General features: G+C 45.4%; 1 protein-coding gene across 7 annotated transcripts in view; it reads right to left on the reverse strand.

Annotated features, from left to right (window-relative positions):
* Positions 1 to 25,000, reverse strand: part of vav2 (vav 2 guanine nucleotide exchange factor) — a 204,356-nt gene that overhangs the window by 5,450 nt on the left and 173,906 nt on the right. For 3 of the 7 annotated variants that reach the window (XM_042059065.1, XM_042059063.1, XM_042059067.1), the window contains 15 exons: positions 20,311 to 20,410; positions 13,453 to 13,548; positions 10,848 to 10,916; positions 10,416 to 10,502; positions 8,297 to 8,382; positions 7,852 to 7,984; positions 6,589 to 6,698; positions 5,734 to 5,835; positions 3,750 to 3,838; positions 3,392 to 3,405; positions 2,905 to 2,950; positions 2,251 to 2,378; positions 2,093 to 2,164; positions 1,784 to 1,845; positions 1,252 to 1,368 (listed from right to left, as the gene is read on the reverse strand). In XM_042059065.1, the coding sequence (XP_041914999.1) occupies positions 1,252 to 1,368; positions 1,784 to 1,845; positions 2,093 to 2,164; positions 2,251 to 2,378; positions 2,905 to 2,950; positions 3,392 to 3,405; positions 3,750 to 3,838; positions 5,734 to 5,835; positions 6,589 to 6,698; positions 7,852 to 7,984; positions 8,297 to 8,382; positions 10,416 to 10,502; positions 10,848 to 10,916; positions 13,453 to 13,548; positions 20,311 to 20,410 (1,311 nt within the window). Of the gene's footprint in view, positions 1 to 1,251; positions 1,369 to 1,783; positions 1,846 to 2,092; positions 2,165 to 2,250; positions 2,379 to 2,904; positions 2,951 to 3,391; positions 3,406 to 3,749; positions 3,839 to 5,733; positions 5,836 to 6,588; positions 6,699 to 7,239; positions 7,255 to 7,851; positions 7,985 to 8,296; positions 8,404 to 10,415; positions 10,503 to 10,847; positions 10,917 to 13,452; positions 13,549 to 20,310; positions 20,411 to 25,000 lie in introns of all 7 variants that reach the window. The other 4 variants (XM_042059062.1, XM_042059064.1, XM_042059061.1 and 1 more) reach the window with 4 other exon arrangements.

The raw sequence follows: 25,000 nt of genomic DNA on the forward strand, positions 1-25,000 counted from the left end.
TTAAGTTTCAAAATAAGCTGGCAACCACCATGTCTCCCACACATATAAATCAAAGGGCCAATTTAAAGTTTGTAGCATGAACTGATGTTGTTTACATAGATGAAGGACATGGTAGGATGCGTTGACTGATGAGCCATCTGCTCAAAGCAAATGTTGACAAGTAAACGAATGCACAACAAACAAATACACAGGCAAACAACTAAAGACGGAGACTAATGAATTTAACAAGCATGCATGCTGTCTGAATCATGAGGAAGGATGAATAGAAGCAGCAGCCTTGGGAAAGGGTGAAGAGAGACAGAGTAGAGAGAGAGAATAATAAGAGAGAGAAAGAAAGAGTGAAGTAGCAGAGGGAGAAACAGAGAATGATTGAGATAGACAGAAATAGATACAAGGTTAAACAAGTCTTCAAACCCCTCTCCTCTCTCGCATGTACTGTACACTTCATTCTCTGCATGATATAAGCTTATTCCATCTCACTGTGATCCTTCCTCATCCTCTTGAAAACCTCTAAGGGGTCTATTGAGCCAACTCTGCATCAGGTGAACTAAAATCCTCCACCCACCTTGACCATAACAGATGCCACCTTATATAGCAGCTAGCTCATTACCTTAAAATGCAGTCATGGCCCATGCCATCAAATTAGTGAGTTTGTGATGTCGACTATTGCTGTGGTGATCGACCATTGATAGTTTTTTAAATAACTGTTTACATTGCAACTATGGCACCACCTATACCTTGCTATTACTTTGTGCTGTGTGAATGCATTATGAGCGTGTGTGTATATATGTAATACTTACTTGGTGATTAAACAGTCAACGTGGAGCTCAGTGTGCGGATTTAATTTTGTTCTTTTATGTTCTAAACTTTTGGAATTTGGCACCTGCCAGTTTTTGGATGTGTGCGCCTCCTCACTTAGACCATGCCATCAAATACCCTCTCCTTCTCCTCAGTGAAATATCAATAATGCCCCCCAGTAAAAATAAAATGGCCAAGAGTCTATTTGCTAAGCACTTGGAGAAAATGTTATAGTCCATACACATTAATAACACAGGACTCCATTAAAAATAGGTCTCCGTTTTTAGGTTGTAGGCAATAATGACCACTTGCAGCTAGTAGGCGATTGACCCTCAGTAAGCATTCTCCCTACACTTCAAAATAAGAGTGAGAGAGACAGAAAGAGGGAGGGAGAGATAGGGAGAGATGGAGAGAGAGAGAGAGAGAGAGGAGAGAAAGAGAGATATAACTGACTTGATGCTAATAGCGAATCTCTCGGCCTCTGCGGTCCTCTCCCGGATCAGGTAGGTGCCGCTGCTGTGAGATTTGAGGAGGTTGTCGGCCTGCTGCCGCTCCATGTTTCCAGCAAACCTGCACAGTAACACAAATACACGACAAGTCAATCCAAGGTGATCAATCAGGGTCCATGGTTATGGCCCATTGATCAGGAGACCGGTCTATGGTTCACGGGTCAGAGGACAATCACATGCACAGCTACACTCTGATCCAATACCAATTAAAGCATTCAACCACCATTGACTGACCTGAAAGACTTTATTTACCCTATGCCACAGCTTCAGAAAGAGCTTACAAACTTCTCATTAACATTCAGTGTAATTACATGGTAATAATGAACATGTTCAGAACACATGGTTCATAGAGCACCTTAACTACTGTTGTTAAAGATAACATCTTAAATTTATTTAAGATTGGCTATGGGGTGGCTTTAGAGGACTGACTCATACTGTAAGCTATGTGCATGAAGATAATCATATATACACTTTACCAGGGGTAGACAGTGTAGTCAACATCTCTTGAAGACTGGCGACTGGTGAAACCTTGGAAAGGCTGGAGAGACAGAGAGAAACAGTATGAGCTCTGTGTCCACATGGGCAGGTATGTGGACTTGGCTGGACAGAGAGGCAGATGTTAGGTAATGTGTTACATGGGATCACTATTTAAATAAATGAACAAGTGCATTAGTGAGAAATGATTTCCCCCCCTTCCTGTTGCTATGTGAAAGGGTCAGGTGCAGCTAACTCGGCATCCAAACCACAATGACTTGCAGGAAACTCTCAGGCAGGAAATTCGATACCTTGGGATCGAGGCAAGGCTTTACACTGGAGCTGGGAAAGTAGCCCGTCTTCTGGCCTTGAATGAGTCGCCCCTTTGGAACACACATGAACTTTTAGCTTTCATTATGCACAGTAAGCGTATGCTTATCAGCTGATATGAGTGTGTGAGGTGTATTACCTCCCACCAGGCGGTGTCCGGGTCTCCTTTCAGCAGCTCAATGACATCACCGGTCTGGAAGCTGAGAGGGGGTTTCCCCGGGGGAGAGGGTGTGCCGTGGTAATTCCTGAGGGCCACCATTTTTGGACCTAACCACACACACATTCACATACACAAACAATTAACAATGTACCACCATTGCTACCTAAGAAGGTTGATTTAAAGTTGTAGCTGTGTGGTAAAGAATTTCTTTCACTAGATGGCAGTAGAGAACCATAAAGGAATGTCTTGGTCTTTTGCATGCATTTATGTGTATGTGTGCATATGTGGGCAAATGTACACTTTTAAAACGGATGTGTTGGAAACAACACAAACTGTGTTGTCCCTATCTGGACACAGAGATGTGTTAAAAAAACGCGCAAGTTGTGTTATTTTCAACACATATTGTGTAACAAATAACAAAAGCAACGTGTTGGAAACAACACAAACTGTGTTGTCCCTATCTGGACACAGAGATGTGTTAAAAACAATGCAAGTTGTGTTGTTTTCAACACATTCGTTTTAACAGTGTGCACATGCAGAAATGCACATGTGAATGTCAGTCTATGTATTTTCACAACTGTATTGCATGTATTTTAGAATGGGTGAAGTGTGAACACACAGGCAGTCTCTTACCTGGCAAACAACACAGTTTCTTACCTGAGGAGAGTAGCCCTGGGTCCTGTTCCAGACCAGAAGCCATCAAATAAACAAAAATACACAAACACACTCACATCAGCATGCACCATATTTCACTCACTATATCAAAAACAGATTCATGTGAGCAAAACACAATAATTATTCATCTCTGTAATGAGTTGGATGAGGACACAGACTCAATCATACAGTCAAGCCTCTCTCAACACTGACTCACTCATTAGCCATGCGTGGGCAGAGAGAGGGAGAGAGAGAGAGAGGGATAGAGAGAGAGGGGGGGAGTGAGAAAGAACGAGAGAAATAGAGAGAGAAGAGCTGAAATTATGGAGAAAATTGAACTTCTAAAAAGCGGGCCAATGAATCATTCCCCTTCACGCGTTTGGCTTCCAATCGACTTTTAATCTGATTAATCTCACACACTCCGAGGTTCGAGGTTAATGAGTCATTTTGGGCAAATTATACTCACCGAATCGTGTGGATCTGCAACAATTAGCGGTGAGCAAGGAGGAGAGAGAGACACAAAGACAGAGAGAAAAGAGAGAAAAACAGCACGGTCAGTAAGTATCATAGCTCTTTTAACGCTCTACCATCTCAATCAAACTGAGGCCTGGGGCATGACATTGAATCATGACTGGCGCATTAAAAAATGCTGTTCCCATGAAAATATTCCCATAACATCTAAAGCACCATTGTACGTTTTTATAAGGTCATATCAATATACTGTCTCCATACGCATAGTCCAGGCCTATGCTCAATTTAACCAGGGGCCTAGGGGTGGGGTGGGGCGGGGTGGGGAGAGTTTTCTGAGGCTGGATGGGACTTACTGATTTTACAGATGGTGATGACCTCCAGGCACTCCTTGTGTGCGCCAGTCCCACAGCGCGAGCAGAAGTAGCCCTGGTAGAAGATGCCTCTGGTGGGGAGAGAGAGCAGAGGGAGAAGGGGCTCGTCAGCGCCTGGAGCTCAAACTGCCTGGCCAATGTCACGTTACGATTCAGCAGAGCGGGGGGTGGGAGGGTTCATGTGTATGTATGTGTGTGTGTGTGTGTGTGTGTGTGTGTGTGTGTGTGTGTGTGTGAGAGAGAGAGAGAGAGAGAGAGAGATAAAGAGAGCATGTGTCTGTCTCTGTGTGTTTGTGTACATCTGTGTGTTTTGTGTGTGTACATACAGTACATGTGTGCACGTGGGTGACTTTGAATGCATGAGAAAATGTGCATGTGTGTCTCTGTGCACCACTTGCTAAGCACTTGGAGAATTGTGCATCCCAGCTGCACCACTTGCTAAGCACTTGTGCATCCCAGCTGCGCTCCCAGCCAGGCTGTCCCCATCATGTTGCCTGTGCCTCTGCCCTGGGGTCAGCATATCAGCATATTGATCTGTGCAGCGGGCCTTTCACTACGCCATTGACTGCTGCAATTTACTACACGCTTTCAGCTCAACCGCTGGCACTCGTTGCCTATCTGCGCTCCGCTGACCTGATTACCACTCAAGTGGTTAAGAGAGGTTAAGCTGCACAAAGGTTATGTGACTGCTCTAGAGGGCCTCAGTGAGGATAAATGGGTATGAATTGTGCGGCTTTATTATAAAAAGGTAAATACAGAGCAATAATATAATCACACCGAATGACACAATAGGATAGACAAATTATAATCGGATCAGAAGGAGATCGCATACAATCCTCCTGATTGGACTACACACAGACTTATCTGACTGATGAGGTCAAACTAAGCAAATCAGTAAAGCATATATGGACACTATTGTTCATGTCTCTTTGTAGAGTGATTTTGGAGATGCATAATAATAATATACAACATAGATAAATACACATCCTCCACCCTAGAAATGGACTCAGGATTGAAATGGACCTGGGATTCATATCATTAGGTTTGGCTATATGAGACCAAACTGTGGTCACTCACTCTCAGCTATCCTCTCTCTCACTGTCCTGTGTCTGACTTATTTATTAGTGCTTTCCATCAACACGACTCACACACATTGTTATGGATTGCCATTGTCACACACATTGTCATGGATTGGCCATGACATTGTGCTCTTGACTCTCTGACCCTTGCCACTGCACACTCTCCAAACCCATCCGCATCTTTTGGATTAGCACGGGCGTGTAGCGTACAGTTAGCGTCACATGGGCTGGTTAGCAGTGACTGCATGAGTTAGCCGTGCCCCAGTGACGAGCTCTGATTACATTAAGTAAGCAGGGATTTCATTAGCTGACACAGGAGTGCTGTGCTGTGCTGTGCTGTGGTGCAGCGGCGGTTTGGTGATGGTGGTCCCATCGGTCTTGTCCATAGATGTAGGTCAGAGCTGAAGCGTTTATGTGGGTCGCATCAGCTTGTGCTGCACTATATGGAGGTCAGCACAAAAATGTACACACACACACTCAGCAGCCGGAGACACATGCTGCTCCTTCCAGAACAGTGTGTGTGTGTGTGTGTGTGTGTGTGTGTGTGTGTGTGTGTGTGTGTGTGTGTGTGTGTGTGTGTGTGCGTGTGTGTGTGTGTGTGTTGGGGGAAGAGGGAATAAGGTATTTCAATAACATGACACTCATGAGATTTAGGCCTAATTGCTTCTGTATATTTAACTCCCAGTGTGTATGTTTGTACATGTACATGCAAGTGTGTGATCATGCATTCCTCTCCTTGTTGGTGAGAAAAGTAGAACAGAGAGAGAGACAGAGAGAGAGAGAGAGAGAGAGAGAGAGAGAGAGGGGGAGAGAGAGAGAGAAATAACCAGAGAAATAACCAGGAATAACAGAACCTCTCTCCACAAAACATACAGTATGTGTCTCACCTCAGCAGCATCTTGCAGGCTCTGCAGTTTGTGTTCTTCTCAAACGTGTGCATCTCAAAGTTGTGCTGGTTGGCCGTGGCTCTCTCCGGTTTGATGTTGGACCTGTGTGTGTGTGTGTGTGCAGCAGTGGCACATGTCAACAACCCTCCACCACCAGTCAAACACTTCAATAAAAGCTTGTTCCTCCTCGTGCGTTGATTTAAACTTCTATAAATGCTAAGCAGCTTAGCGTGGTGAGCGGTGCAGCTTTCGACAGCCGTCACACTCCGGTAGCTCTCTGATGATCACTGCTCCAAAACCCATCATCTTTATCTGAGCACATCTGGAGCTGGAGCTCACTACACACCTGCCGCTTCATGTTTTATTGAGTTTGTGTTGTCCTGTGAGGGTAAGGGTGTGTGTGTGTAACCTGCGTTGTGTTGACCGTGCGGTTTAGCCTTGTAGCCTCGCCCGGACTCAAACCCGCAAACTGCAACACCTAGGATTGGGAGTCGAGTGTGCTAGCAATTGAGCTAAAACCCCAGGGTGCTAGCTCTCTCACTAGCATGTCTCTTAAGGCGTCAAGAGGAAGGTTTACCTAACATCCCTAGGGATGCACCGATATATTTGCCAACATCGGTATCAGCCCCAAATATTGGCCTTGTTGACAGATATCAGCTATTTAGCAAATGTTTAATATGACATTTACTGAAAGCAGTGGCAGATTTGAATCTGTACGTCAGTATAGGTATCGGCCCTGAATTTCACAATCGGTGCATCCCTACATGTCACTCTTTCCCCCTCTGTCTATGCCCATCTCTCTCTCTCTCTCTCTCTCTCCATGTATATCTCTGTCCTGGTCAGGCTGACACTCACATGGCCATCTCAAACTGCTCCATCCACTTCCTCTTGGTGTCCTCCGTCTTGCTGAAGAACTGGAAGCCCTGCTTCCCCTGCAGGTGAATGAGGTAGAAGCCGTACGACCACTGCAGGACCGAAGCAAAAGAGACAAACAGAGGGAGAGAGAGAGAGAGAGAGAAAGAGAGAGAGATAGAGAGAGAGAGAGAGGTGGGGATAGAAAAGAGGGAACAAGACAAAGGGGAGGAAAAGGACACAGATAAAGAGTGCAAAGAAGAAGAAGAGATACAATAGAGGACAGGAGTGGTATTGAGAGACAGATGAGGAAAGAAAGTGATGAGGAGGAAACGTGGGGATAAATAAGGACAAAAGAGGGAACCAGGGGAGTGTGTGAGAGAGAGTAATGTAAGAAGAGCCACACAGTGCAGGATGTGTCCGCCCAAATGTATGATTAAATAACAACAACAACAACAAAAAAGAAATCGGTTCCTGCATAAATATTTATGTGAAGCAAAACTTTCAGACTTGCAGCCTCTCCAGACTGGAGCACGACATCTCTGCTACCCTCACCCCAGCGCCCTTCTGCCTTTACTCAGCAGAGTTACACAATCAAGAAAAAAAAAATCAACTTCAAATCTGAGCAAACCAAAAGCATCTGATTCAGCTTACCATTTTCCCACTCGACTGGAAGGCATGCAAAAAAGAGAGAGACAGAGACAGAGAGAGACAGAGAGAGAGAGAGAGAGAGAGAGAGAGAGAGAGACCACAGACAGATCATCAGACATGCAGCCTCCACATCCATGCAGATTTTTTTTTTCCAAAAGCATGTTAGTTTTTAACCAGGGGGAGAAATTAAAACCACAACGCAATGCATCTGTATTTGCTAGCATGATTCTCTTATGCTGGAACATGGGCACATGAGCATAGGAGAGTCTGATGCATTGGGTTAGGAGTGGCCCAGCTATGTGTTACACACGACCCACCCATGCCTTTATCCGCCACGACGGCACCAAGTGGAGAGAGATCCCCAATGTGGTATTGCTTATGGCTACACACGGGAGGAGAGCATAGCGTGTCAAGTGATTTGATTTGATTTTGCCTCCACCTCATCCCAAGATCAGGACAAAAATGCATTCAGCTGGCGTTCACTAGAGATTCCAAAGAGACAGCGAATCACTGCGGGGGTGGAGGGGGGGGGGTGCAGGTTAAGTGGGAACATTTGATCTAGCAGATCTTTTTGAAAGCAAGGGAGGGATTTGAGAGAGTTCATCTCAGGCTCACCTTCTTCATGTCTCTGTTGTTCATGGGGTCGTCGGACATCTTGTAGTACTGCAGCTCGATGATCTCCTTCAGCTCGTAGTTGTAGCCTTTGCGCTTGCACACGATCACCACTTTGTCGAACAGGAAGATGTACCTAGAAGGGAAAGGTTCATGCCAGTTCTCACAACAAAATAAAATAACAAATATAACAGCAGTAGGTCCATTGTTCAGTAGCAGAAAACAGCAGTAGGTCCATTGGTCCAGATGCAGAATTTCATTCAAAAGGATTTCAAAGCAACTCCATCCCAAGAAGAACATACAGTACAGTACAAGGTTACCATAATCCAACTCTGACAACAACACTGTGGATGATTTAGATTTAGTGCAACGCACAGACGCCACATTCCAACCGGAGTGTGAAACTGTCTTGTGAAATAAAGCGCCGGGAGAGATGAACGTCTCTTACCTGTCCTGTTTGGTGCGGTTGACGGCCGTGGACACCTTTAGCTCTCCATCAATCTTGGGCCGCCCATACTCCTCCAGCTTCACGTGCTGATAAGGGAAAAAACACACCTGTGTGTATTCACGTGTGTGTCACACACATATTTCAGATGAAGAACGTGGAGAAGTTCACAGTATATATATAATAAGTGTGCTATAGCTTTGTGCTTTCTAACTTCCCTCATCACAGATCAACAGTATTAGACAAAGATATGAACAGTCTATTGATTTACATGCAACATAACAAAAAAAGCAAATTGCTCAACAATCATGACTAACTTCAGAACAGTCCAAACTAACTTCTCTCCCAACCTCGCTGCTGGAGGAGAGGGGAGGAGAGGGGAGGAGCGGAGCTGAGAGAGGTATTATTTCTGGCATGGCTTCCTATGGGATACACATAATGTTTTCCTTTTTGCCAAGTAATGTAATCTCATCCGTAAGATTACTTAGTCATCCCAGGTAACATCAGAATTCATTTGGCAACGCCAGGGGAGACGCTCGCACTCCCCCATCCCAGAAGTGCTCTATCAAGATGCACCAAGACGGAGACACACGAGTACACACACTTGTGCATTTGCACACGCACGCACACACACACGCACACGCACGCACACACACGCACACACACGCACACACACACACACACACACACACACACACACACACACACACACACACAGACACACATAGAGACACATAGACATACACTCACACACTCACAAATTCACAGACCCACAGACACATATTCACTTTCACATTCACACACACAGAGACGAGACATGAATAAACTAAATCCTACTTAGCAAATTTCTGTCATGTACATTAATGTGCATTAGGGAAACTAAACTGAAGAATCTGTGTGTGTGTGTGTGTGTGTGTGTGTGTGTGTGTGTGTGTGTGTGTGTGCGTGTGTGTTTGTGTGTGTGTGTGTGTGTGTGAGAGAGAGAGAGGAAGAGATAGAGAGAGAGAGAGACAGAGAGAGAGAGAGGGAAAGGGAAAGAGAGGCAGACATTGAATCGTCTATCCTCTTCAACATGCTCTTAGGACATGTCGTCTGAGCGCCATCATTCTGAGAAAATCAATCATTTATTGAAGACAAGGAGCTGATAACAGGCAGCCAGTTCTCCATCATTCTACAAGCCAAACTCTGTAGAAAGGATGTGAGAAGGGGACTTGAACACACTTGGTGGTCTAGAATCATTATGGAAAATACACGGGAAAACCTAAGTAGTACATCCATAAATCTTGCAAATCTTCAAGCTAATATATCAGGCATATGCTATCCCTTGCAATGCTTTAAAATGAAACTAGTCTCAAGTCCCAACTGCACTCACTGCCTAGATCAGGCACTTGGCACAACAATTCACATGTTTTGGGAGTGCATCCCAAACGGACACTTCTAGAATGATATGTTTTATATACTGTAATCGGATCACTACATGGAATTGACATACAACCCCCATCTATGCCTTCTTAATGATGATGCATAGCCATTGCCTTACTCTAAGTCTGTGTTAGACTGCCCCTAGCAGGGCTCACTGCAGCAAATAATAATAATAATAATAAAAAAAAATGGTTCCATCCTAATCTGCCCTTAAAACAATACTGGCTAACTGCCTTTCAGTGCATCACCTCTCCAGTGCACAACAGCACGCCTCAACAAGTGTGATCAACATTTTTTCTGATAAGAAAAAATGTTGATCACACACACACACACAAACAAATAACAGGCAGTGGAACTGAGACTCAGACAGGGCCAAGGAAATGTTCTACAAGGCCCACAGAGGACACTGAGGAACAGGCTCAGACAACAACCCCATTTGCACTATAATAACTCACCCCCCTCCACATTAGAGAGAGACAGGGGGGCCTCTGGGAGTGAGATGCCATCATAGGGTTACCCCCAGGTGAGAGAGAAGAGGAGGGACCGAGTGAGTAAGCGAGTGAGTGAGTGAGTAAGCGAGTGAGTGAGTGAGTAAGGGAGTGAGTGAGTGAGTAAGGGAGTGAGTGAGTGAGTAAGCGAGTGAGTGAGTGAGTAAGCGAGTGAGTGAGTGAGTAAGGGAGTGATGGTGCCAGGTTCTCACCAGGTTCTCGATGGAGCTCTGGAACTCACTGATCTTCTTCAGCGTTTCGTTGTCTCTCTTCACCTCGTTGATGTACATAGCCAGGTCCTGAGGAGATAAGGGTGGGGGTGGGGGTGATGGATGCTTTACAAGCCTGTCCCAGCCCACTCATATAAAACACAGCTTATTATGCTTTTCATAAAGGTGGATGATGGATTTAGCGCTAGCTCCAGGCTCTACCTTCTACCTGCCTGGGCAGGTGCTTTGAAGGAAGAATAAAAGTCCTGACACTTGATTTAGCACCGTTAGTGTTAGGGGTTATTGGCTAGGAGGTTGTAGCGAGTCCAGGTAATGACTCATTTTGTAGACTTTTCAACTCCTGACTTCAGTGATTAAAAACAAACTCCTGGAGTGGAATTGAATACACACACACACACACACACACACACAAACCTGCATGGCCTCGAGCGCCTCCTTCAGCTGTAGTCTCTCTGGCCGGTCTGTCGAGTGACTTAGCAACTCCTGCAACACAACAAACAAACACACATGAGTTCAAGAAAGCTCCACACAAACATACTTCACTCCCATGCACATGTACTCAAAGTGAAGGGATCTACCCCAGCCCTCTTCATGAAGCTAAACAGAGATCCTGATTGGAGGATGTGGATAAAAGGTGAAGTGCTTTGATGGCAATCTCACGGCCTCTAGACACAAGTATGATGGAAATCTGAGAGGGTAGACTAAATATAACCAGCCAAAATGCTTTTCCTATAAACATCCCAAACTACGTCAGCCCAAAATGATACACAAATTCATCAAATATGAATCTCTTTCCGTCACCCAGCTATGCACACGCAAGACTTTCCACCATCCATTTTTTATACTCGTGTTACTAAATTTCAAGGTACAAAAATGTGTCTTTGTGTATTGGTTCATTTAACACAATTAATACTTCATAAGAACAAGAAACGAAGAAATTACAGAAATCTCCTGTGAGCCACTTTGCCTCAATTTGTGTGCCAAACACGGCACAATTTTGTTTCTCTTACTTTTTTAGCACTAATTAACACAGTATCCAATTGCTCTAAGTTACAGTGGGAAATGCTTGACTGCCTTTAATGCTTAAATTATTTTTTCAGCAAATTCCAAGCCAATCATGGCAAAAACACTTTTCTTGTCTTCACAGCCAATCTTTAGTTTTCTGTTTTAGAGTCAAGATTGGCATTGAGATTGCAAATGGATTGGAAAGGCTTCATTTGGAGCTCACGAGACATTCTCCACTGTACTGTAGATCCGTTTTCAGAAAGGGCATTGTGGGTAATTTAGTGAACTTAGTGACACTTTTGATGTGACACGTGACTGTGCTCACACATTTACACATTATGTGTGCCGCATATGCAGAATACCACAAACACCCTTTAACCAGCAGGCTAATCATAACTGAGTCTGTCCTCAAGACATACACACACACACACACACACACACACACACACACACACAAACACACACACACACACACACACACACACACACACACACACACACACACACACACACACACACACACACACACACACACACACACAGAGGTCAACATGAGTTATGAGTAAGAGGCCTTAGTCATATAAGGCCCATGTGCCTTTGCAGTGCTAAACATTCTACAGACCAAGCAGCCACCCTCGCTGGCTACAGAAACAGCCCTGAGGCAAACACTCACACACACACGTACAGTATGGATGCGCGCGCGCACACACACGCGCACACACACACACACACACACACATACACACAAACACACACATATTTAAGATGCCCCGTGGCTACAAATCTATAACTGTGTTCTGTGGATAACATGTTATAGGGTGCATTAAATAAGATTAAGGCAAGGCTGATCTACACAATGATGTGTGTGTGTGTGTGTGTGTGTGTGTGTGTGTGTGTGTGTGTGTGTGTGTGTACATGTGTATGTGAGAGAGAGCATTGACCGCATGTGTTTGTTTGCATGCCTAAGCTGCTCTACTCTTTTCATCCTATTAGTTTGCCTGACATAATCAAACATCCTCTCACTGAGGTCTTGCTGATGCACACTCCGCGAACATCTCCATCGACTCCTCATGGATTATTGAACGAAAGCGTTAAATAAATCATATTGTGTATCATGCAATGGTGAGCCATTAGCACAGGCACAGTCCCGAGACGGAGTCGTGTTCCCGGCCATATTTAGGTCAGGTTTCCTGCTTTTGGGGTGCGCGGCAGGCCGCCCCGGGTGGGCGGGATTGGCATGTGCCTGCTGTGTCACAGTGCTATGAGATGAGTGGAGCTCCAGCAACCCTGCTGGGTGGGTTGGAGGGGAGTGAGGGGGGGGGGGGGGTTAAATGGAGATCCGCTTCCCCTGTTCCACTTCCACGAGCCTGCTGGTGGGGAGCCAGCATTTGGAGCGAGGAAGTCAATGGGTGACCATGAGATGAACGCCTGCCTCAATACTTATTCCACCACTGTGCTTCACTGGAGGGAGTGTGTATATGTATGTGTGTGTGTGTGTCTCTCTCTCTCTCTTTCTCTCTCTCTGTGTGTCTGTGTGTGTATGCCTATGGGCTCTGTGCACTAATTTACTTGAAACCAGTTTCCCGTTCGTTGACATGGCTGTCAACAAGCACCTAAAGATGAAAACATAAGAAATACAATGTACACCAGTCTTAATGTCCGGTCAGGAGCACTGCTGTGCCACTCTGCTCAGCTTCAGGTCGTTGCAAAGGCAAATTTAGCTTCCACCTTTTTCCTAAAAACGCCAGCCTACGTGCAGTGGTTGCACAAAATAAGGAGGGAAGGATTTTCACACGTTTTGGTACAACTTCTTCTTCAGGTGCTTGTTGACAGCGATGTCAATGAACAGGAAACTGATTTGCCGACTTCTAGTAAGCTAGTGCACAGAGACCATAAGTATCTCAATACGGTAACATTTTATAATAACTACACACTATTAAGCATTTATTAAGCATTTGTAAACCATCTCTCTCTCTCTCTCACTCTCTCTCTCTCTCTTTGTGTACATACTGACCTTTAGCAGCAGGTGGTATTTGAGAACTCTCTGCATGGGCACCACCAGCAGATCCTGCAGCTTGAACTTGCCCTCCTGGACCTTCATGGTGCACTCCTGCAGAAATACACCAAACACACACACACACACACACACACACACACACACACACACACACACACACACACACACACACACACACACCACATTTAAGGTCACAGGCCTTTCAGTTCAAGGTTTTTGGTAGACACCTCTGTCCATAGTGACCTACAAAATGTATTAGACAAATAAGAATATTTACTGTACAACTGTGAGAAACAATATTTATACACATTTACCAGTACATTTTATGCATTATACAGTACATTAGCCAGCTCTCAGTCTCATCCCATACAGTACACTTACTGTAACACAGTGCCAACACAGCACTGCCACCAAGTCACACAAGCACTAAAGCAGCATTGTTTGCTCCCTAAAGTAGGCCACACATACGTCAGTGTTATGACTCAATGTCATACTGACTCCGGCTGATTCAGTGTGCTCTAAACGCTTACTCAACACATGATGAGCCAGTGCCACTTCTCACAGCGCTTTCAGCTTCCACCGCCCTGCTTTCATCCATTTATACTAATGCAATTTCACAGATGCCACTGGATGTGTGTGTGTGTGTGTGTGTGTGTGTCTCTGTGTGTGTGTGTGTGTGTGTGTGCTGGGAGAGATGGGAGCAGTGGTATGCATCAAACATGAATGGCGATCGATACGAACACATTTACGCTGCTGTTCCGTCGTGTCGCTTGTCTGACGTACAATGACTATCGGCAGCCGGGTCAATGTTATATATCGCTGGCCATTATGACAATGACTATCGGCAGCCGGGTCAATGTTATATATCGCTGGCCATTATGATCAACGTCAGTCTTTGACGGGAACGTGTCGCAGACACACTATGCCTATGATACTGTGCACTTAAACAAGGACAGATTACGTGTCACTATTTTTCCTTAGGTGTTCACCAGGAGATGGAACAAGTCTTCTTCATCACTCTTTGACATAAAAATAATGCCTCTGACACAGAACACTGTCTCAAACACTACCAATGTTTATCAGTAAATCAATAGATCTAAGCGCTGGTAAATCTAGGCCACTAAAATAAAACTGGAGTAACAATTTGGACACAGTTACTTTACCACACTTTCAACAGTGTCAGAGTCACCAGTGCAATACGTCAGGCAATCTCTGCTAGTAAACCTCTGATGGAGTACAATGGGGTGTGAGCGACATGGATTAGCTCTGATCTCCTCTATTGTTAATCTGAGTCACTAGCGCTAAGGGAGGGGATGGGGGGGGGGGGTACTGTTGACATTCACAACAAAGAGATGAAGCGGGAAGGTGTGTCATTTTGGCTGGATTATCAGATGGATTATCAGCATTTGTCTCTAACTTTCTCCTTCCTCCCTTCTTTCTTACATCCCTTCTTTCCCTCCCTCCCTCCCTCTCTCCCTCCCTCCCTGTGGAGATGCTTTCTTTAATCCACATTAATCAGTCTCTTGACTCCTGTCGAAAGCTCGGGCCCCGCTCCTCGCCCGTGCCCCAATTACATGAGTCGGGCTCGCTCGTCTTCCTCACAAGCGGCTGCAATCATGTGAATTTGTCAAACGGCAGCGCAGACATAATCACTGGCATGCCGCTATCTGCCATGGGCTCACCCACTGCCACGCTCAGATAAAAACAACAGCCAGCAGACTTCATCGGATCATGAAGTGTGTGTTTATGGATGAGGAGATAAGGAATTGGGTAATTGGAGCATGTAGTGTGTGAGTGTGTGCGCCTCTGTGTCTGTGAGGACTGTGTGTAGGCAGTATGATACATCAGGAGTGTGTTTGTGTGTTGTTTGGGCCTGTGTGTGTGTGTGTGTGTGTGAGTGTGTGTGTGTGAGTGTCAAAGTCAAAGTCAAAGTCTGCTTTATTGTCAATTTCTTCACATGTCAAGACATACAAAGAGATCGAAATTGCGTTTCCTACTATCCCACGGTGGAGACAAGACATATTTTACCAATTAGGTCCACAGACAAACATAACATTCAAGTAAACAATATAAAAAGTAAAAATAAGAAGGCACATACAATGAAGAAATAAGAGCAGCAAAATTTGGTAGAAATTGTGCAATTGTGCATACAGTAGACAGTCAATATAATAGTGCAAAAGTCAGGCCAATAAATGGCTGAGGTAGTTTTGTTTGACCTAAGTATGCAAGTGGCATAGTGGTGCAAGTTATGTAAGAGCAGCAGAAGTGTGTTCAGAAGTGTTCAGGACAACAGGACAACAACAACAAGTTGCAAGTGTGCAAGTGTACAAGTGGAGTAGTGCAAGTGGAGTAGTGCAAGGCAGCCATTGTGGGTCTAAAAGTCCAGGATGTTATGTAGCTAAGGGTGGAGGGGGGAGAGGGGGGAGAGAGTTCAGGATCCTAACAGCCTGGTGTATGAAGCTGTTGGTGAGTCTGGTGGTGCGGGAGCGCAGGCTTCTGTACCTCTTCCCAGAGGGCAGTAGATCAAACAAATTGTGAGCGGGGGTGACAATTGTGGTCGCCTTGCGGGTGAGGTGGGAGGTGTAAATGTCCTTCAGGGAGGGGAGTGAAGCACCAATAATCCTTCCAGCTGTGTTCACTATGCGCTGCAGGGCTTTCCTGTTGTATTCAGTGCAGCTTCCGCCCCACACAGCGATACAGCTGGAGAGGATGCTCTCAATGGTGCCTCGGTAGAATGTGGTCATGATGGCTGGTGGAGCACTTGCTTGCCTGAGTTTCCGCAGGAAGTACAGGCGGCACTGAGCTTTCTTCGCCAGTGATGCATTGTTGGTGGTCCAGGAGAGGTCTTCACTGATGTGCACCCCCAGGAATTTGGTGCTGCTCACTCTCTCCACCACAGCACCGTCGATGGTCAGTGGCAGGTGTTGGGTGTGACCTCTACGGAAGTCAACAACAATCTCCTTGGTCTTGCTGACGTTCAGCAGGAGGTTGTTGTCCCTGCACCATGTGGTCAGAAGGTCAACCTGTATTGAGTCTTGTCGCCCTTGGTGATGAGACCCACCAGAGTTGTGTCGTCAGCAAATTTCACTATGTGGTTGTTGCTGTAGGTTGCAGTGCAGTCATGCGTCAGCAGGGTGAAGAGCAGCGGACTGAGCACGCAGCCTTGGGGGGCCCCCGTGCTCAGTGTGATGCTGCTTGAGATATTGTTGCCAACACGTACTACTTGAGGCCTCTGACAGAGGAAGTCCAGTAGCCAGTTGCAGAGGTAGGTACTGAGTCCCAGTTTGTCAAGTTTGCAGATGAGTTGTTGTGGTATTATGGTGTTGAATGCAGAACTGAAGTCTATAAACAGCAATCTCACATATGAGTCTCTTTTTTCCAGGTGGGTGAGGGCTGGGTGGAGGGCAGAGCAGATTGCATCCTCTGTGGACTGTTTGGCTCGGTATGCAAACTGGAAGGGGTCCAGGGTGGGGGGGAGAATGGATTTGATGTGTGACATGACAAGCCGCTCAAAGCACTTCATGATGATGGGTGTCAGTGCCACGGGCGGTAGTCATTGAAGCAGGATGGAGCAGTTTTCTTCGGCACAGGTATGATGGTGGCAGCTTTGAAACATGATGGGACGATGGCTTGCTTCAGGGAAGTGTTAAAGATGTCTGTGAAGACATCCTTAAGCTCCTCAGCGCAGTCCTTCAGCGCCCGACCTGGGATGTTGTCTGGGCCTGCTGCCTTACGGGTGTTGATAGCAGCAAGTGTCGTCTTCACGCTGTCGGCAGAGAGGCACAGGGGCTGCTCGTGTGGAGGGGGAGGGGTCTTCTGTGGGCAAGTGCTGTTTTGTGCTTCAAAGCGAGCAAAGAAACGGTTCAGATTGTTGAGCAGAGGGATGTTGCTCTCACAGCTCTGTGGCGCGGGCTTGTAGTCCGTGATGGCCTGAATGCCCTGCCATAGGCTTTGTGCGTTCCTGCTGTCTTTGAAGTGGGTGGTTATCTTGCGAGTGTATTCATTTTTTGCTTCCTTGATGCCACGGGACAGGTTGGCTCTCGCTGTTCTCATGCCAGCTTCATCCCCAGCTCTGTAGGCTTTGTCTCTGGCCCTCAGCAGCCTGAGGACATCCCCTGTCAGCCATGGCTTCCAGTTAGCCCGAGTGATGATGTCTTTTGTGTGGGTCACATCATCAATGCACTTTGTGATGTAAGAGGTTACAGTGTCTGTATACTCCTCTATGTCTGTCTGATTGTTGTAAGTGGCTGCCTGCTTAAACATTTCCCAGTCTGTTGTGTCAAAGCAGTCTTGAAGAGCATCAGAGGCTCCCTCAGGCCACACTTTTACCTGCTTGCGAACCGGTTTGTTTGCTTTCACTCTTTGTCTGTATGCGGGCATTAGCATAACAGTGATATGGTCAGAAAGTCCAATGTGGGGGAGGGGGGTGGCTTTGTATGCTCCTTTGTGTGTAGTGTAGACCAGGTCCAGGATGTTGTCTCCTCTTGTTGGAAAATCAACATGCTGGTGTAGCTTTGGAAAAACAGTTTTAAGGTCTGCATGGTTAAAATCTCCAGCGAAGATGGTGAAACGCGTGTGTGCGCGTGTGTGCGTGCGCATGCATGCGTGTGTGTGTGTGTGTGTGTGTGTGTGTGTGTGTGTGTGTGTGTGTGTGTGTGTGTGTGTGTGTGTGTGTGTGTGTGTGCGTGCTCCTCCAAGACCACTGCACCCATTGCTGCCCAACGTTTTAATGCCACTGTGCACTAATACCAGTGCAAATAAACCTGTGTCTGCTAGTGTGTAATGTGTGTGTGCTGCTGTGCTTATGCAATTTACTGATATTATTACACACACTTAGCACTTCAAAGTAAGTAATATGAAGCAAATGACTCATGTGTGATTAATGTAAATCGATATGACGCTCATAAACTGCCCCTCCGGAGTCTTACGGGCCACCAAAGGCTCTTGGGTTACCACCTGAAACGAACACCAGCGCTCTCTGCCAGGAAAATATTGTAGCTCAAGCAATTATTTATCCAGCATAAATCCATCCTACAGAGGCCTGTAAATGTCGCCTGACTGGGCCCATAGTGTTTGGCTGAAAACGAGGCGCGCTAGTCTGCACTAGCGACAGTTCACATAATGAGTAATTGTGGTGTTATTGCTGTGTATGAGTTGCCAGTTGCGGTGCAATGAGGAATTAGCCTTGTGCCTAAGGGTGAAACGTTGGTGCCTGGTGCCCAGCCTTGCCCATGCAGACAGGAGAGGCTTAAGCTCTAATTCTGCATGAGTAAGTCCTATAGTGGAATGGTGCTTGTTTGTGCTGCACACTATTAAGGTGCTGTGTGGACCTCAACTCAGCAGGGAGATGAGTCAGGGCTTTTAGAGTGACACCTCTTACTAGGGTCACACTTTAAATATATACATGCACACACACTCTCTCTCTCTCTCTCTCTCTCTCTCTCTCTCTCTCTCACTCACTCACACACACACACACACACACACACACAGACACAAACACATACATAAGCATACACAGCTAGAACCGCAAATCAGTGGCAACTCAGTGTGACTGTGTGACTTATACACACTGCAAAACCTGACTCAGTGTTCCCACATAAAGAATCATTTACCCCATGCTGCTGTGTAAGGCGACCATGCAAACCCCAAATAACCATAGGCATACAGCCCCAATTAATATGTGAAGACACCACTTTGTGCAGTAGAATTAGAAATTATGCTACAGAGACAGAATAGGTAGACAACCTGAGTGAACAAGGAGCATTGTGTGAGGAAGGATTGTGGGCAGCTCAACAGTGTGATGTCAAGCAGATTATTCACCTGTTCCCACTTTTTGATTTTGCTAATTAGGTTAATAAGTGGCATTTACTGGCACTCACAGGCAGTCGGTCTTGAATGAAATTGGTTTGGGATCACCAGCTGGATTTCCATCCAACTTGTTAATGTGAATTTTGACCATCCGAACAGGAAATCCAAATGGAATTTGTCAAGTAAGAAATGAATTTGCTGCGGGGGAAAGGGTTAACTCCTGATTCACATAGGACATAATGTGACCAAGGTAGATGGAAACACATTCACATCAAATCAGATGGAGATTTTACTATGTGATTGAAAAAGCACACAGACTCATGTCTCTTTTAGCCCAATTTCCATAAATGCACTTGACAGATGGATACCCAGCTAGTGTCATTATGAAAGGAGGATGCATAATAGACTGCAATAGAGTGCAGTTAAATACATGAGACCCACACCCAAGGCTAATGAGGAGGAACAGAGAACACTGTTCACTTCCATTCTGTCAACTGAACAGTCTGTCTATCTAACAAGGTATCATCAAGCAATACAGAAGAGGAATACCTGTTGGGTACCTTATTCTACATGTGCAATCCTTGCAAAGATGCATCACCATCAGCCCCATGACGCTGAATGATCTGCCTAAAGTCTTTAGATCATGTAGCATTTGTGAATGATTGAAAAAGCACACAGACTCATGTCTCTTTTAGCCCAATTTCCATAAATGCACTTGACAGATGGATATCCAGCTAGTGTCATTATGAAAGGAGGACGCATAATAGACTGCAATAGAGTGCAGTTGAAGTGTGAAATGTTGAAATTAGAGTGGGCATAAAGTGACAAAACAGATGCATCGCTAACATTAATGGCTCAATTTTAGGCTCTATATGAACAATTTATTCAGCCCTATGCTGTCAAAATAGGTAGGTAGATGTGCTTGATTTGATTTGACTTGGTTGTGACAGTGAGCGCAATGTAAGCCATGTTATGAGCTATGTTAGTGTTTATGAATATGTCTGCGTGTTTGGTTGTGTGCTGTCTGATGTTGAACAGATGCTTTACCTCAACTTTCATCTTGACATCCTCTCGCGTCACGATGAGATCATCCAGGGTCTTCTGGGCATGCTCCATGTGGCTGCAGTACTGGCCGTAGATCAGGAGTCTGGGCGAAGAACAGAAGCAAAGACATATGAAGAGCTGACCACTCATCAGCATTCAAACAGCAATCAATCTGCCCCCCATTAACATTAAGACAGACAAAGAACTGACCACCCATTAACCCGTTCAAACACTTAAACTAGCAAAGACCTGAGGGTGATATATGTGCTTAAATACATGAGACCCACACCCAGGGCTAATGAGGAGGAACAGAGAACACTGTCCACTTCCATTCTGTCAACTGAACAGTCTGTCTATCTAACAGGGTATCATCAAGCAATACAGAAGAGGAATACCTGTTGGGTACCTAATTCTACATGTGCAATCCTTGCAAAGATGCATCACCATCAGCCCCATGACCCTGAATGATCTGCCTAAAGTCTTTAGATCATGTAGCATTTGTGAATCCTCTCTGAAATTGAGCCATTCAGATAGCTAAACAGGTTGAGCCAGGGAGAATCAGAGGAGCGTCTGCTCATCTCACTTCACAGCGGGGCGCTACTGACACAGTTCACTTCCTCTTGGAACTGGTTCAAAGTCGCCTCGCTCGCCGTGAAAGATGGCGCCACTCGTGCCACAGATTTCCTCTTGCCATCTTAGCGGGCGCTCCTCTGATTTTAAGTAGGCCACTAGCACTCGCTTGGCAGCGGGTAGAGAGACACCCCTCTCGGACCCAGTTGGCACCCTGGCAGCGTAATTTTGGCCAGGGGGGTTGATGGCAAGAGACAGAGTGAGAGAGAGAGATAGAGAGAGAGAGAGAGAGGGAGAGAGAGGAGAGAAAAAAGAGAGAGAACGCGAGAGATAGAGGAAAAAAAAGAGAGAGGAGAGAAAAAGTTAGAGAGAACACGAGAGAGATAGAGAGAGAAAAAAAGAGAGAGAGCAAGAGAGAGAGAGAGAGAGAGAATGGGAGAGAGAGAGTGGGAGAGAGAAAGTGGGGGGTGGATATGGGAGGGTATAATTGCTGCCCTGATGAGGATGCGGAGGCCGACTACAGCTGGAGCCCACGGTGGGAGGCTGGGACTGGGAGCTGAAAGGCAGCCCTGTTTAATTAAGGAGCCGCTTGGAGAGGGGCCGCACTGCAGAATACCGACTTGAGTGCTTGAGTGGAGAAAACACACGACCACACTCTTCATCTCTGGGCTTCTGCACTCGAGAGGGAAACGTATGTGCCATACGCACGCGCCCCACCACTTGGAATGACATCAACAGCCCACGGAAGAAAATGAACGATGGCCTCACGTATGCCACAGTGTGGAGAGTGACATCAATTCTGTCCTGCATTTAGGAGCAGGGAGGAGTTCAGGGGAAGAGGGAAGAAAGTTTATGGAGCTGAAATGAGTCTCAACGCCTGAATTATTAAAGACAGCTTGAGAGACTTTTTAATCAGTTCGTGGCCAGGAACGCACTCTATTTTAACTACCTGTCCCCCTTGTGTTCTGTGCTGCAATGCAGGTGTAATTACCTCTGCTCTCACCTGCATGCTTCTGGTCTATTTTGAGGATTAAATGGTATGTACTCAGTCTTAGGCTACGCTGTCATTTTTCATACGTTTTCTCATACTGTATATCGTCCCCATGTTTTATGTGCATTTTACCTACTTACATCATGTTACACATTGTGTATAACTACACACCAAATGGCACATAGGAAAAGCATCACATACATGCAGGCATACCATGTTTGCAAAATGAAATATAAACGTGCCTCCACATAAACATGCTTGGAATCATTCCTTTATCTAATTTATCCAATCTGCTATTCTAAGGAAGAACAGGTGATCAGGAAAGAGGGGAAGAGGCCAAGACAGAAGCAACAAGAGAATAAAAGGGAGGAGTTCTTAGACTCACTAAAGGATCTCAGAGTTAATAACGGCTGCAGGAGTATTTGCTCTTTAGTCTACCCCCTATAGACAGATCTGCAGTATCCCTTGGTGTCATTTTTATCTCAACAACACAGGAAGAGGTCAGAGGAGCTCTGGCATTCCAGTCACACATCCTTTCACACCAATGTGTGTACATGTTTCCTTTAAGTCTCATCAGTTTCATACATGCATAAGTGTGTGTGTGTGTGTGTGTGTGTGTGTGTGTGTGATCACCATGTACTGTATGTGCCTCTGTGTTTGTGTGTGTGTGTGTTTGTGTGCTTGACTGTGTTTGTGTGTTTGTGTGTGTGTGTGTCTGTGTGTGGTGTGTGTGTGTGTGTGTCTGTGTGTGTGTGTGTGTGTGTGTGTGTGTGTGTGTGTCTTCCTCTCTCTCTCTCCTGCTGCTCTCTGCACCCCTCGGGGCTAACGAGGACCTTATTAGGGTCTGATCCACAAAGAGCCGGACAGATCCTCTCCTCCAGCAGGGGAGAATGAAGCAAGGGATGGGGAGGAGAGATAGAGAGAGAGAGAGAGAGAGAGAGAGAGAGAGAGAGAGAGAGAGAGAGAGAGAGAGAGAGAGATTAATGGGAACTCCATTCAATTAGAAGACAGGGCCCAGACACAGTGCCAATCCAAAGGCATATTGAGGATCCAGGGGCAAGTGGCAGGCATTACGTCTAATAACCCATGTCACGGGCCTAATTGAACATGAAGGTCCTTTTTTCCTCGCTGGTCTTTTTCCCTCTCTGCCATGCTCAGTATGGTTAAGGTGGATCTTAAGGTGGACTGGACGGAAAGAAAGCATGACCACAGCTGTGGGGTAAGCTAGCGGTGTTCACAGCTCTGTTATTGTGTACTCATGAATCCAGCTTTTCACCACCATATGTCATGTTTAACACCCGCCCCTGATGTTTCTCCACAAATCAGCCTCTTTAAAGCTCAACATATCAAATTATAAATATAAAGGATTTGATCAATCTGGTCTCATCTATAGAGAAAAGGACAGAAAGGGGACCCTGTCATTTAGATGATGTGTATGTAAACAGCAAACACTAGAGAGTTAAGTATACAGTAGGAGCAGAGCTAATAGAAGTAAATAAACAAATAAACACATAAATAAATGCATACATGAAGAAAAGAAAGAAAGAAAGAAAGAAAGAAAGAAAGAAAGAAAGAAAGGGGAAAATGTGATTTATGCTGCAAGGGGAGATGCCTGCTTCAGAGGTTGTGCAAAGTTGACAGCAGGGAAGCCCCCCTGCCACACACACACACACACACACACACATACTCCAGCCAAATTTAGGCCTGGCCCCCTGAAGGCCAGCTATCCTAAAACTCGCGGTCACATGGAGTATCGCATGTTGATGCTCACTGAGAGTGAGAAAACAGAGGTCACACACACACACACACACACACACACACACACACACACACACACACACACACACACAGATGCAGAAAAAGAGGTCACACACACGTGACACTCACACGTTCACACACATGTTCACACAATGACAGAGGAGGACAAGGCAGAATCCTATTTTCTTCTTAACCTGACATCTACCCTACACAAACCCACATATAAAAAAAAAGACAGAGGCCAGAAAAAAAGCCCATAATCCATATTTATATAATATTTATATAATAATAATCATCTGTCCTTACTTAATTATTATTTTATGTATGCTTTATTCGTGGACCAAATGTGGATGGCAGGTGAATTTGGTTCCTGCCTTTCTATTATATGTGCAAATTCACGATGGGGTAATATGTTTATTTATGTTTTCTTTTTAAGAAGAATGTCTGATAGTACTGTTTTTCCCATTTTGCCGTAATGCCATTGAGGGTTGAATAAATTACATAAGCACTGGTATAAATAACTATAAGCATTGGTCCAGAAAATATCCAAATATTGTTTCCAAAGCTTAGCAAATATTCAAAAACTTGCGTGTGCAACATTTACACTTCCGGTCTGCTTCCTGTGTGGCTATATTACCATATAAGCACTTTTTTTTGCTCCTTTCCTCACCCCATGCCACCTTCTATCCCTGCCAAGCTTGCATCACCATGTCCCCCCCCCCCCCCCCTCTTAGTTAGTAACCCGCCCCTTCCACGGCAAAATAGTTGACATGTGAATACATTGTGCCAATCATGTGGGCATTGTGAATACTTCGTGCCAATCATGTGTTGTGATCTCATCGCTGGAGTAAGGTTGGTGTCGTAAGGGGGGGGGCATTTTGAACATTACTGAATATTGGGAGCGGGGGTACCCCTCAAAGTATATTATAATTATGACCTTGGTGTGTGTGTCTGTGTGTGTGTGTGTAGGCATGAGCATATATTGAAAAGATTATGTGAAAACGAAGCAATATCCCGTCTAATGCTTATTATGGAGAGCATGGTGAGGACTAGTGCTTGAGTGAGTGGCCTCTGAGAGGATTACTTCATCAGTGGATAATCCCTTTGAACTCACTCTTATAAACAGCCTAAGTGAGATCGCATCTGAGGACTCCACTCACCACCTACACAAGATCCCTTACGCTAACACGCTAATCTCCCATTCACACATCAGGTTGGTACATGCTAAGGTAGAGAAGCATTTTTCTACTCCACATATACTTTAAAGGAGCACAAATGAGTTCACATACAGTACAACCCCCAGCCCCAACATGCACCTGCACCCACCAATGACATGCATTACGCTGTATGATGTACTATTACAGTGGACAGAGT

This window comes from Alosa sapidissima, chromosome 13, assembly GCF_018492685.1.
Source record: "Alosa sapidissima isolate fAloSap1 chromosome 13, fAloSap1.pri, whole genome shotgun sequence".
Classification (NCBI taxonomy): Eukaryota; Metazoa; Chordata; class Actinopteri; order Clupeiformes; family Clupeidae; genus Alosa; species Alosa sapidissima.